At 38.6% G+C, this 13,139-nt stretch overlaps 1 protein-coding gene across 1 annotated transcript; it reads left to right on the forward strand.

The window, feature by feature from the left end:
• The first annotated feature begins 8,942 nt into the window (after positions 1–8,942).
• Positions 8,943–12,764, forward strand: LOC100260890 (growth-regulating factor 1). Its single transcript, XM_002283468.4, has 4 exons — positions 8,943–9,618; positions 10,373–10,600; positions 10,966–11,326; positions 11,658–12,764. Exons 1-4 carry the CDS (start codon positions 9,234–9,236, stop codon positions 12,496–12,498), a joined length of 1,815 nt encoding a protein of 604 aa, XP_002283504.2. The 5' UTR covers positions 8,943–9,233; the 3' UTR covers positions 12,499–12,764.
• Positions 12,765–13,139: the final 375 nt, after the last annotated feature.

Genomic DNA, 13,139 nt, shown 5'->3' on the forward strand with positions numbered 1-13,139 from the left:
ATTTTACTCGTAAGAGTGGGCTAATTAAAAACATAAATATGGAAAAAGAGAAATATGATAAACGTCTGTATATGTATATATATATATATATATATATATTAGTTTTTTAATTTTAATTGTATTCAAATTCTAAGTACTTTAGTTAGATTTTTAATTTTTAAAATTTCTTATTTTATTATTGTTTAATATTCCTAAAAATATTTGTTTCAAAAGAGGAAAAAAATCCTAAATCAAGTTTGACTGCTAATAAAAACCAAAACTAAAAGGGGATCGATTTTTTATTATTAAACTTTTATGTGTTTAGATGTATATATATATTTTAAATAAATGAAGATAAAACTAATTTATAAAATTTAAGGTTTTTTATATTTTCGTAGTAGGATGCTGCTGATCGAGCTACTCCGTTTTGGGCCTTTGACGGTATTAATAAAGGCGCGGCTGGTTTTGGGCCAAGACTTAGGACCTGATCTGCATTAGTTGGGCCTTGGGCAGTGATTGTGGGCCCCAAATTGGTACGTTCTTATCTGGGCTCATTCCAGCCGCTTCAATTTAAAACTCTGGAGGCCCGCCCGCGCCAAAGTGCGACTCGAGATACTCCGACCAGTCTGACTCAAGGTACTCCGGCCTCCCTTGAATAAAAAAATAAAATAAAATCTTTCAAGTTTTACTAAAAAAATATTTTCATATATAAAAAAAATACTTGGAAGCCAAAAACAATACACGGAATAAAGCCAAAAATTCTTTTTACTCCTATTAATATTTTCATTTATTAAAAAAATCAAATATTTCCTTAATTTTTAAAAATTTCCTTATATCATTGGTTTGAACTTTTAAAACGCGTTTGATAATAATTCTAAAAAGTGCTTCTAATATTTTTTTTACTTGAAAGATAAAAAAATTTTAAATGTTAAAAATATTAAAAACATTTTTTAAAATCACTCAAAACACTATTAGTAAAATCAATTATCCTTCTTAAAAAATATATAATTTCATTCAAATGGGAGCATCTAATTGACCCAATCCTAAATTATTAAAATATTTTTTATTATTAAAAATTATTTTTAAAAATAAGTTTTTTTAAAAAAAGACTTATGTTTCTATTTTATATTTAAAAATTGGTGAAAATAACTCCTACTTATTCTTTAATTTGTTTTTAAAATTTATTTCCAAAAAAATATAGATCAAATATAAAAATAAAAATAAAAACAATTTTATGTAAAATAAATAAATTACAAGATCAAACAAATTCCATGTCTTTTGAATTATTAAAAATGGAAACGTGATCTATCATTTCTTTTTTTAAAAATTGGTGATCAAACACAAACCCTCCTATAAATCCCAAAGTCAGTAGTGTTGTATATGGTAATTGAATGGGATGGGATCGAATAGGATTGAGAAGAGGCAGCAAAGCTCGTGCAGAGGGAGTCAATCCCGAGATCTCCCCACATGCCAGGGCCTCATCTCCCTAATAAACCAACTTCCAATTTCATTACAATAATCCACCCCAATCTTATGCGTGCGAATATTCCATTATTGCATTCAAATTATTATTTCATGGATGTGTGAACATAAACAATCCACATTCATCATTTAACTAATCAACCCTCCCCCTTCTTTTCTCTTTTTTTAATTCACCACCATGTGACATAAACTTTGAATTTGTCATACAAATGCTTGCAATAATATTTTTATTACAGGAGTTGAATAATCATGTGGGGGCATCCCCATGAAAATGGCAATACTACCCTTCCTCAAGCTCCATGTATCAGCAATCAAGCTTTTGGGACATATGGGTAAAATTGGATTTTAAATGCTACTTAGAATCCTGATTGAAAGATGGGTCATCGGGTTTCCCAATCTCACTTGGATTACTTATATGTGTTTGTCATCTTCTCGTAGCCAATATATATCATTTTGTATTGATTTAGGGTTTTGGGCCCGTGCCAATTGTTGGTTGAGGCCATGAGTGGAGTCCAAAACCCTAATTAATTATCAAGTACGCATTGTTTTGTTGGAGTTTGATCCAAGGGTCGTCAGCCTCATCCTCGCGGCTCGCGGCTAGGGTTGCTCTTGGAAACATCACTTGTCGCGTGGCAATCATGGACCATGTGACAAGGAAAACACAGAGAAAAAAAGAAAAAAAGAAAAAAAGAAAAAAAAAAAAGGTAATCATAGGTTTGTTCAAATATTTTTAGTAAATGATATTCTTAGTTACGTAAGATTGATGATATGTATTGGATTGCTTATTTTTGAACCATGGTAAAAGGGTTTAAATAATTTAAAATTTCAACTAAAATTCCAATTCAGAGAACAAGATGGCACCCATGGGAAGCCAAAGCAAATGTGAGCTCCACATGCTACACTCAACTTTTCTTCTTCTTGTGGTTTTTTTAATCATTTGCGCGAGGCATAATGCAATTTTATAAGGCAAATGGCAAGAAAATTAACTACCGTTTGAGATGTAAGGAAGAAGATGCTACCTTTTCAGCTAGAGATCTCATGTTGCCCAATTGCCTCTATGGACATAGACAAAACCAGCGTATAAGAATAGATCACCATGTATAGAATAATAGTGGAGGACATGAGAGACATTAAAAATGAAAATGTAGTTCAATTGAGCCATATCTTGCCACAAACTCAAGCCGGGGTGACGAGACAAGGAAGAAAAGAAAAGGAACAAAAAAAGGAGGGGATGGCAATGACATTGGGAATGAGCTTGGGAAATAGTGAAGAGTTAATGGCAGAGTCCTAGAAAACCTTGGAGAGTGGGGTGTGGGGGTATTTAGAAAAGGAGGGGCTCAACTGCTTGCACCTAAAGACCGGACAGTGGAAGGACAGGCATGGTGGCTCTCTGGAAATATTAGTTATTCTTTATTTTGACCAAGATATAAAGTTGATGAGACATGCCTTTGGGATTACACACTCTTCCGACTTGCACACACCCTATCAAAATATGAGCCTCCCTACCTGTTTTTTAATGCCTCATGCATGGATGCCCTAGGCCGTAGCTCACTTTTCTTCTCCATTTTTTTTTGAAGTGATTTGCTTTGCGACCCAACCAACCAGAGCTATATCTCTACGGGACACCTGTGACCCACTCACCTCCCTTTAAAAAAATACCCCCAACAAACTCTCCATTTTTTTAATCCCAACAGCATCATATTAAATGGATTCCATGCGCTTCCCAAGGCATTAATGTATTCCATTTCTTCTCAAACTCTGAGAGAAAGAGAGAAGCAATCATGTCCTCATCCATACAAATCGAAGCTCTAATGGCTGTTCAAAGGGACCAAATGATCTTTTGAGTCAGCATAAGCTTGTTTATTATAACAAAAAATAAATAAAAATAGGAAGCTGCTCACGTGACATGTGACCTCAACTGGGGATTTCTATGATATGTTCATCCCTTCTAATTATTATGTTTTGGTAGCATTCCTAGAAATAAAGTAGTTTCTCTTTCCTACTTTTTTTTTCTTAGCCCTCTTGTTCTGCAATACATATGGAGCCATTAATTAACAATATGAGGCTTTGAATTTGTCCCCCCAATGTTGAAGATGCGTTACTGTTACCTGGTGTTTGAGAGGGGGTGGAGTGTTGAGTAGGACGGCCGGACGAGCTATTACTCAATTCGAAAATTATATTATCGTGCATTGGGATACAGAGAGAACAGGGATCAATTCCCACGAAATCATGACATCATTCCTTGCATAATGCTTGTGGTGAATACCATAAGACGCAGAAAAGACAGACAATGGGTCCTATTTCGTGTAAAAAGTTTTCCACATGCCTTCTTTTGAGTGCCACTGGTATACTCCTCTTCAACGAAATGCAAATGAGAAGTAATTGTATTTCAAGATATTAAATATCACACTCCGTTTTCCATTTGGGGTGGGGTGGGGAAGGGGTTTGGACACAAATAGAACCACAATCCTTGAAGAGGATGAAAAGTAAAATGAGGAGGAGGGCATTGTATAGGCGGACAAAACCTTGGAGTGCAAGAATCAAACATGCCTAAAATGCGAGGAGTAGTGAGTAGTAAGAGGGAGTGGTAGGATTGGCAGATGTCACCGAGTCAGCCAATATGGTAAAAGAGTGTATCCATATATGTACCCGTGTGTGGGGAGATCATGTGTGCTCATCTTACAAAAAGTCCTGAAATTCGAAAATTTCACGAGAGATGCCTGGTGAGTGGGCCCACAAAAGTGACAATAATGTGGGAATTCATTGGTACGAAGTGGGATGAGAGACGGAAGGGGGATGGCGAGGGGTACATTGCCATATTGGCATGCGAGTGTGTGTATTACTACTGTGTTTTGGGGACCCAGGACTAGGAGAGGGGAGGGAAGACTCCCCATGGACACCGGACACCGGACACGTCTTTATAATGAGTGGTTTGAAACGAAGGGATTGTGAAAAGGTGGAGGGCCTTTGGGGAAGAACACAAATATCTCACTTGCTCCGGTTTTGCCTTTTGTCTTGTAATGGGACCAGAACAGCTTTATTAAATCTGTCTCTATTAAGTCAACAACCAAATATCACTGCTTGTTCACCTATGCCCATCCAATCAAGCGGTGAGATGCTTTTGCTCTATTAATGGCTCTTGCTCCATGCTACCCCGGTCATGTCAATGGTTTTCCTTTTTCTTTTGCCTTTAATTTTAACCATACAAAATGTACTCGAAAAAAATTTAATTAATTAAAACCTGAATTTTTTAGTACAGGGAACAATGGAGTTCCATCACACTTAAAATTGGAGTGAAATAGGATTGGAATTGGAATTGGAAGGTTGTCCAAAACAAAAACGAATACGGTTGAGAGAGAACATGATAGAAATGTAAAAGTGAGGGCTGAGGAGGGAAGAGGACGAGGGGCAAGTGGGGCAAGTGGGACAGAGGGAGGCTGTCGGCAAAGAGGAGGCGAGTGGGGGGTGTATGGAAGGCGGCACTCGGGGTGTAGTGGTGCGGGGGGAGAGTGGTGGTCACTACTTCGCACTCGTCTCTTTGCCCTCTCCCTTCCTGTCTTCACCCACTTGTCTTTCAAATATCCTTTGCGTCTTACAATCATGTCGTGGGCCCACGTGCCACCCCATACCCTTCGTTGACACGTCTACATCACCCTCCTCATCCATGCATTGAGATTCGGAGTTGATATGTCGTTGCCCCCCTCCCCCTCCTCCCCCCCGCCCCCCCCCCCCCCACACACCCTTTTTTGCTTTTTCTTCCTTTTTTTCGCTTGTTCTCCTCTTCTTACGCCATTGTTCTCTGCTTCCACCCCCACACACTGCCGCTCTTGCAGGGGAGGTGTGGAGGCAGCAAATTGTCCTAATCCCGCCACTCCCCCTACTTTATTGCGATTCCGTGAATTGTCCTGCTATGGAGGATCAAAAGTCGCACCTATCTCACGCGCCTCCTCCGTACATTCCTACGCCTCCCCCTCACGCGTCCCTCATACGCTGTGTATTATACGCGTCGACGACGGAAGACCCTCTGAGGAAGATTCTGGCTTGGCTAATTCTTTATATATACGGAAACATTATATTCAATAAAATACAGTGGGGAAGGGTTGTTATTGTAGTAGCATAAATAGCCCCAAACATAACCATTTTGATTGACCAGGTCCGAATATGTTAATTTGAATAACCATGACATCATTATTGGATGCTAATAACAACAATAATGTCGAAATTAATGTTCATAATATTTTTTATTATCATTAATAAGTTCTAATGATAATGTAGCACTATAATTAGTTTGACATTTATGTTGTTGTCAATCATTTCATTGATATGAGTGAAGATAAATAATGAATATTTATAAAAACAAGGTCTAGTTATAAATGAAGTAAAAGTTTTTCGATTTGGATAATCCTGGTCCAAGGACCATGCAGAGGCTCGTGACACAAGGATTGTATCAATAGAAGGTCGCCATAATTTGGCACGACGGTCCCAAAAATGGAAAATTCCATTATCAATTAAAGTTGAATCCCACACCAGTAGCCACTGCCTCGTGACTAGTTGGATTGGAACAGGAGATCATGTACAAAATAAAAGCTTGAGCAGCTGAGTGGAGGAATTGTGATAAAACTAGTTGAATGTGAAGTTAAAAACTTAGGGGACCCATGCATTAGAAGTGAAAGAGGGGTGTCAGAAATATGAATATCTGGAGCTTAGTAATTAGGCACAGAGAGTATAAGCAACCATTTATGTGAGAGTAGTGTAAGACTTGCAACTTGGCTCCATTAAATTGCAAAATATGACAGTTATGATGCATGTTATATTTTCTAAATGCAAATATGCAGTGGGTTCAGAGAAATGGAAGTTAAAGATGTGGAGCTGGAGCATTCATCGTCCTTCTTCTCAGCTCTTTATTTACCTCCCAAGCTCAGGGGCCGTAGAGCCCTGATTTCGGCTTTAATATTGGATTTAAGGCATGCATGGCCCATATGGATACGATGTTTCTGTAAAGGAATTATTTTAAATATTTTTACCATCTCTGCATCCCAAGTACTCGGGTGCAGTACTCAGTGTGTGTATAAACGCCCCTCCCTCTATACATGTATCATCATCATAACACTTTTGACTAGCTTTATTAAATTTCAACCCAGCCAGCCACAGGTAGTACTGCTCACTGACACTCATATACCTCTCCATTTTCATTTTCATTTCCATTTCCGTATATATTTATTTATATTGATGGGTTATAACTTATAACATTCAAGGTGGCTTGTACATTGACGACAAAGCCTTACAATTGATGCTGACTTGGGCATTTTTGGCACAAGTCCAAGTTTATAGTTGTACTCATAGTTTCCTCTTGGGAGTGAACTGAAGTTTCAAATTTAACATGATTCAATAACATAAAAATAAAACAATTTCCGTAATCCATAAAATATGTGTCCAATTCACATGAAAGATAATCAATTTAATTTATCATCAAAAATATTATTAATGACATAAATTAGATACAGTTATCAAATCCCGAAACATTTTATATTTTGTCTATTTATTGTATCTATACTTTAAAAGATGTATTCTTTCATTTCATTAAATGTTACTCAATTTTTATTTTTGTTATGTAGTTTTTATAAATCCATTTTCATCTTTTAATATTTTTCAACTTAAAATATTTATAAATATATTTCTAATAATATTTTTTAATCTATAAAATTAATATTATAATAACAAACACTTCATAGAAATTTAAAACATTTTCCAATAAATGATTGTCCATAGCACAACTTGGTTGGAAGGTGGGTGCAGACTTGGACCACGAGATGATGCTGGATTCGACACTAACATTCGGATATTTGGCAGTGAAACTATGCTTTAATTGTGGTAAAATGGCTGATCCTATACACAACATTTGATGGGTTGCTTCTTCAGTTGATTCGCGACATGTATTTAAAATTTTTATAGAAGAAAGATTACTTGGTATACTGAAATTTAAGTTAAGACTTAGAAGAGACAGGCTTCAGGGGGAGTAAGAGTTCCATTAATTAAAACCCCATACACATGCGAAAGCCTATTAAAATGCGGTTTTGGATCTTTCATATCTCACCCTGCCTCAGCAGTCAGCACTAGGAAATCATCACATTCTAGAATTTCTTTGACCAAAGACAAAAACCCACAGCCACTTCTAATTCAAAATCTTGTTATATTAAAGCCCCTAAATCCAGAGCTAGTCCCCAGCAGCTCTGTAGTTGGAATAGTCGTAAAAATGGGGAGAGTCAGGTATCCATTTATGAGAGACTCTTCCTAAAAGGTCCTTTCGTAGAGAGCTCTTTTATATCAACATTTACTCCCACATTTACTGTCTCTCTTTCATCAAATGGGCGTTCACACTTCAGTCAGTGGAAAATGGAAATAGACACTTGGCCAGTAAAAGAACCCCCGACTGGTATAAGAACAAAACCCCAGCTTTGTGTATATGGGGCAACTATCTTAGTATATATATAGCTTTTATTTATGATCTTTACCGAAAAATGAAAGGTATGCAAACCTCTTTAAGGGGCAAAGCATGTAAAGCATAACTACAGAATCTAGAATCACCCTTAATTGGTGCTGCAGTATTGGCAATATTCTGCAATCTAGTCTCATTCAGTATTTTTCCTTCCACATCCAAGTTATATTTATGTTTGGCATTATAAATTTCATGGGTGAACTATCACTTGATTCAGAAATTAAAGGTAGCATCATAAAAATATTAGTCCAAGTCTTTACGTCTGATCATCTCTTCATTAACTTCAGAGTGTATTCCTGTAGAATTTTGGAAAGCTGGAAGGAAGGGAGTGGGAACAGGGATAAGGGCAGGGAGAGGGTAGGGGGTGAGAGACTGAGAGTGGGAGAGAGAGAGGAGGATACATGAATGTAGAATTTTGGAATGGTGGGGGGAGCCGTCACGTGGCAATGCATCTTTGTTCATGCAGCCCACCACTCCTTCGTCCTTTTCATTAATTATGGGAGACAAATTTTATCAAAACCTAGCAGCCTTTTTTTTTTTTTTCTTTTCTTTTTATTTTGTAGGAAAAACAGGTCTGGAAACTTTTGCAAGCCAAAACTGCTCAAAAGGCGATGGGTGAGAGAATATATATATAAACGAGGTTAATTGGCATGTGATCCATCAAAACAACATCAACAATAGCCCTGTTAGTCTTTGACATGGACCTAAAGCTTCCCTGGATTGAGTTGATTGGGTTTCACACAGGGAAGTTTGTTATAATTTCAATAATGTGTTCAATTTGGAAAAATAAATTATGAAAGGAATTGAGTTGGGTTGGGAGGTTTAATGCAATTTTGGGATGTATTGAAGAATTTAAAGATTGTAATTGGAAAAAAAAAAGAAGAAGTGTGCTTTCTAGAAAAAAGAAAAACAGATTTTCTTTTGGGTAGCACGTCCCAGATATGTAGAGGGTATATATCTAGTACCACTTTGCTGAGTGAGTTTCCATTCCCCACGGCTCTCTCTCTCTCTCTCTCTCTCTCTCTCTCTCTCTATGCAATTATTATTATTATTCTTATTTTCTCTCTCAAAACATTTACTCCTAAACCAGAATGGTTTTGTGGAGCAGGCTTTAAGCTGAGCTGAAGCAAAGGGAGAGGGCACACAGTGACCTAACTCTTAAATATGCACTACTCTTCAACTTCACAAGCTTCAGTCAGTTTGTCTGATGACCCAATGCTTCTTTTCCTGAGTCTGGTGCTTCTGTAGGAGGAGGTGGCTGGTGGGCGGTTTCTTTATGGATTTTGGGGTGATGGGTTTGGATGGGTTGGTGGGTTCAGACACTGGTTTAGCTTCTCTTGGTTCAGATCCTGAGACCAAGCAAAAGTGGTACGGATCTGGGTTCCTCAAGCAAGAGAGATCTGGGGCTACTGAAGATGATTGGAAGAGCTTAAAGATTGCCAAAACTGATGATTTCTCAGCCTCCAAGGCAATGCTGCTTCCACACAGAAATGCTTTACTGAGATCTAATACCACTCTCTTCTCTGATGCTGGTCAGCAAGAACAGCAGATGCTCAGCTTCTCTTCTCCCAAATCAGAACCTCTATTTATGGAGAGGAGCTCTCAGAATGCCATATTTCCCTACTATCACCACACATCCTCTGCTTATAATAGAAATACAGGTATATAATTACAAGCATTTTAAGCCTTTAAACCTGTGGGGTATGCAACATTTTGAGGGAATGAAAGTGATGTGTCTTGGTCCTCTTTTGGGGAGCGAAACATGAGTATGTAATTTTCTCATGCAGCTTGATTCCTGGGAGCTGGGTTTTGGTTAATGTTTGTTTGTGAGGTTGGAGAGATTAGACGTGTTGTGTAGCAAAAGATGGCTTGTTATTTGTGTTGGATTCCCAGTACTGGTATATGGGCCTTTTCGTAGAAATCTACTCCTGTCTTTGTTTTTAAGTCTTGTCAAAGAAAAAAGTGATTTTTTTTTTTTATCAGTTAAAAATCTGTCTTCCTGTTTTGGGGGAAATTGGTTCTGATAATGTTTCAATACAGGAGACTAGAGAACACTAAAGAAGAAAACATATGAAGCAAGGATAGGGCAACCAAACAGGGAGCCAACAAAACAAAAGGCCCATCCTTCGATTTGGTTTTAATTTCTCTTCTGTCTTGCTTGTGCTGTGCCCTTTGTTTCTTATTTCATCGCAGACAAAAATTCGTGATTGATGTAGCTTCCTTAAATGTTAAAAACAAATCATTAAATCCCATTTTGCTTCATCTCCCCCACTTTTATATATATATATATCTTCTCTACACTCTGGGCTGGGCTGGATGGATTCTTTTATTTCCAATTCCCATTCTAATTTATGTGCGATGACATTATGTGTGGATTTGGCTTTTCTGTCTTTGACCTGATTTCTTATGCCACAGGTTACAGCTCTGGGAACTTGAATGGTGGAAGCATGCATGGGGTTATGGCAGGGGTTAGAGGGCCATTCACCCAATCTCAATGGATGGAGCTAGAACACCAGGCCTTGATCTACAAGTACATCACTGCAAATGTGCCTATACCATCAAACTTGCTCATGCCCATCAGAAAAGCCCTTGATTCCGTTGGGTTCTCTACCTTTTCTGCCGGAGCTCTCAGACCCAATACATGTAAGTTGGTAAACAAAAGATGTGCTGTGTTTCCTCTTTAAACAAGATTTGCTTTAATCCATTTTGATGTAGAGATTAGCCGCATACTATCTCTGTTGTTGGGGATTCAATTCTGTAGCATTGGATCTTCTGTTGGTGATCCTGTGTTGATAGTATAAATAATCAGTTGTTGTGCCCCACCTTTGTTGTTCACATGCGGCAAAATATCTTTTTATTCTGTTTTGAATTTTATCATAAAACCAAATGTCAGCAACACATAAACAGTTTCTGTACCTAAACGAAAATTTGGTTCCCTATTTTGAGTAGATTTTGTATTCTTCATTGTCTTTCCTGACTTGGGTGTTCTTTCTCTTGTATGTTTATAGTGGGATGGGGTTCTTTCCATCTGGGTTTCTCCAACAATACCGATCCTGAGCCAGGACGATGTCGGAGGACTGATGGGAAGAAATGGCGGTGCTCAAGAGATGCAGTTGCCGATCAGAAGTATTGTGAGCGGCACATGAACAGGGGCCGTCATCGTTCAAGAAAGCCTGTGGAAGGCCAAACCGGCCATTCCGTCCCCGGACCCACCACCACTGCCACAAAGCTGATGCCTATTACTTCCTCTTCATCAGCATCAGTGGTGCCCGGTGGCGGCACATCCAACAGCCTTGCCATTGCGCATCACCAGATCAAGAATTTGCATCCAGGTGCATCTAATCCTTCTGCAGCCACCCCTATCAATAGGTAAAACTATGCCACATGGCCTTGGATTTCTTATCTCTTTAGCATCTATTCTACCATAGAAGCCATACATAACAAGTGCATTATGTGGTACCATATGGAAAATACTCGTTTTCCCTATCTTTAGTTTAAAGTAGTATCCACCAAATCATCTTTGCATTAGCGAAAGTGGCTACTTTCAGTAGGTAAGATTCCTTCATGAGAAGGATTGCCTTTGTGTTTGTTAAAACTTTATGTTTCATATTGTTAGCATTGGAGCTATGATACAGGAAAAAAAAATTCCTTTTGTCAGGCAAATTGAACGCCTCTTTCCACGTTTTGTATTGTCTTACAGGATATTTTTGAACAAAGAGAATGTGGGTGAGAGAATGCAAGAGACACAAGGCCTATCCATCTTATCTTCCACCATTGACCAGAAATCTAAAGAAAACCAATTCTCCTTGCCAAAACAGCAGATCCCATATGAAGAATCCTCTCGAGCTGGGTTTGGTCTCGTCCCCTCCAACTCCCTCCTCAGTAAAAGCTCCTCCTTCATGAACTGCAGAAACTTTGGTTCTTCCCAAGACCTCAACAACCATGAGCCTGACTCACAACATTCCCTTCGCCATTTTATAGATGACTGGCCCAAAAACCAGTCAGACCGGACTGCCATTTCTTGGCCTGATATTGATTTGCAATCAGATAGGACCCAGCTCTCAATTTCAATCCCCATGGCTTCCTCAGACTTCATGTCTTCCACTTCCTCACCCACAAATGACAAACTCACGCTCTCACCACTGAGATTATCACGTGAATTTGACCCGATTCAAATGGGCTTGGGAGTGGGAAGTGTCCTCAATGAACCAAACCAAAGGCAAGCCAATTGGATTCCCATCTCTTGGGAAACTTCCATGGGAGGACCTCTAGGAGAGGTTCTGCACAGCACTAATAACAATGGAGGGGACTGCAAGAACTCGTCAGCTCTTAACCTCATGACAGAGGGTTGGGATGGCAGCCCACGACTAGGGTCATCCCCCACTGGTGTTTTACAGAAGACTTCATTTGGTTCACTTTCTAACAGCAGTGCGGGGAGCAGCCCAAGAGCAGGGAACAAGAAAACCAATGATGGGGCTAGCCTTTGCAATGATCTACTCGGCTCAACCCTTGTTAATTCTTCCTCACTGCCATCCTTGTAACTGTTTGACCTCTGACTAGAAGGAAACATTAGGTGATGGACGAGGAATGAGTTTTATCTGTGCTGACAAATACAGAACAACTAGTTTTGGTAGTTTGAATTAGTTTGTCTAATTTCTTTAGTTTTGCTTTCCCTTTCTTGTTTTGGATTTGTTTTCTAAGTAGAAACTTGACTGGTTATATGGGCTGGATCTGTGGGTGTGATTTCAGATTTTGATTTTTCTGTTTTATGCTGTCATGCTTGGGAAGATTCCGTTGTTTTGATGGACATTGCTCATGTTGGTTGGATTGTTTATCACATGGGTGAGGTACAGGGCAGGCATAGCAGGCTGTGGATTTTAACGTATGTATCAATTATCTAAAAATCTGCAGCAGCTGGACTTTGTCACCTGTTCACGCCCAAGGATGCACTTCTAAGACCATTAGTCTGATATTTTATAAGATGAAACAGCTTTAGAAATTTGGAACAGCACCAGAATCAACTCTTACAGTGTCTTGGAACTCAGAATCTCTTGGAAGTTTCTAAGCAGGGGGGCACTGACATATAGGAACTGTGGGTCACGGTTATGTTATCTGTATCCTGGTTTTGATTAAAACCTGAATGTGGTTTATTACCGTAGGATTTTAGAATGACCAATGTTTT

Source organism: Vitis vinifera, chromosome 18 (assembly GCF_030704535.1).
Source record: "Vitis vinifera cultivar Pinot Noir 40024 chromosome 18, ASM3070453v1".
NCBI classification, from domain to species: Eukaryota; Viridiplantae; Streptophyta; class Magnoliopsida; order Vitales; family Vitaceae; genus Vitis; species Vitis vinifera.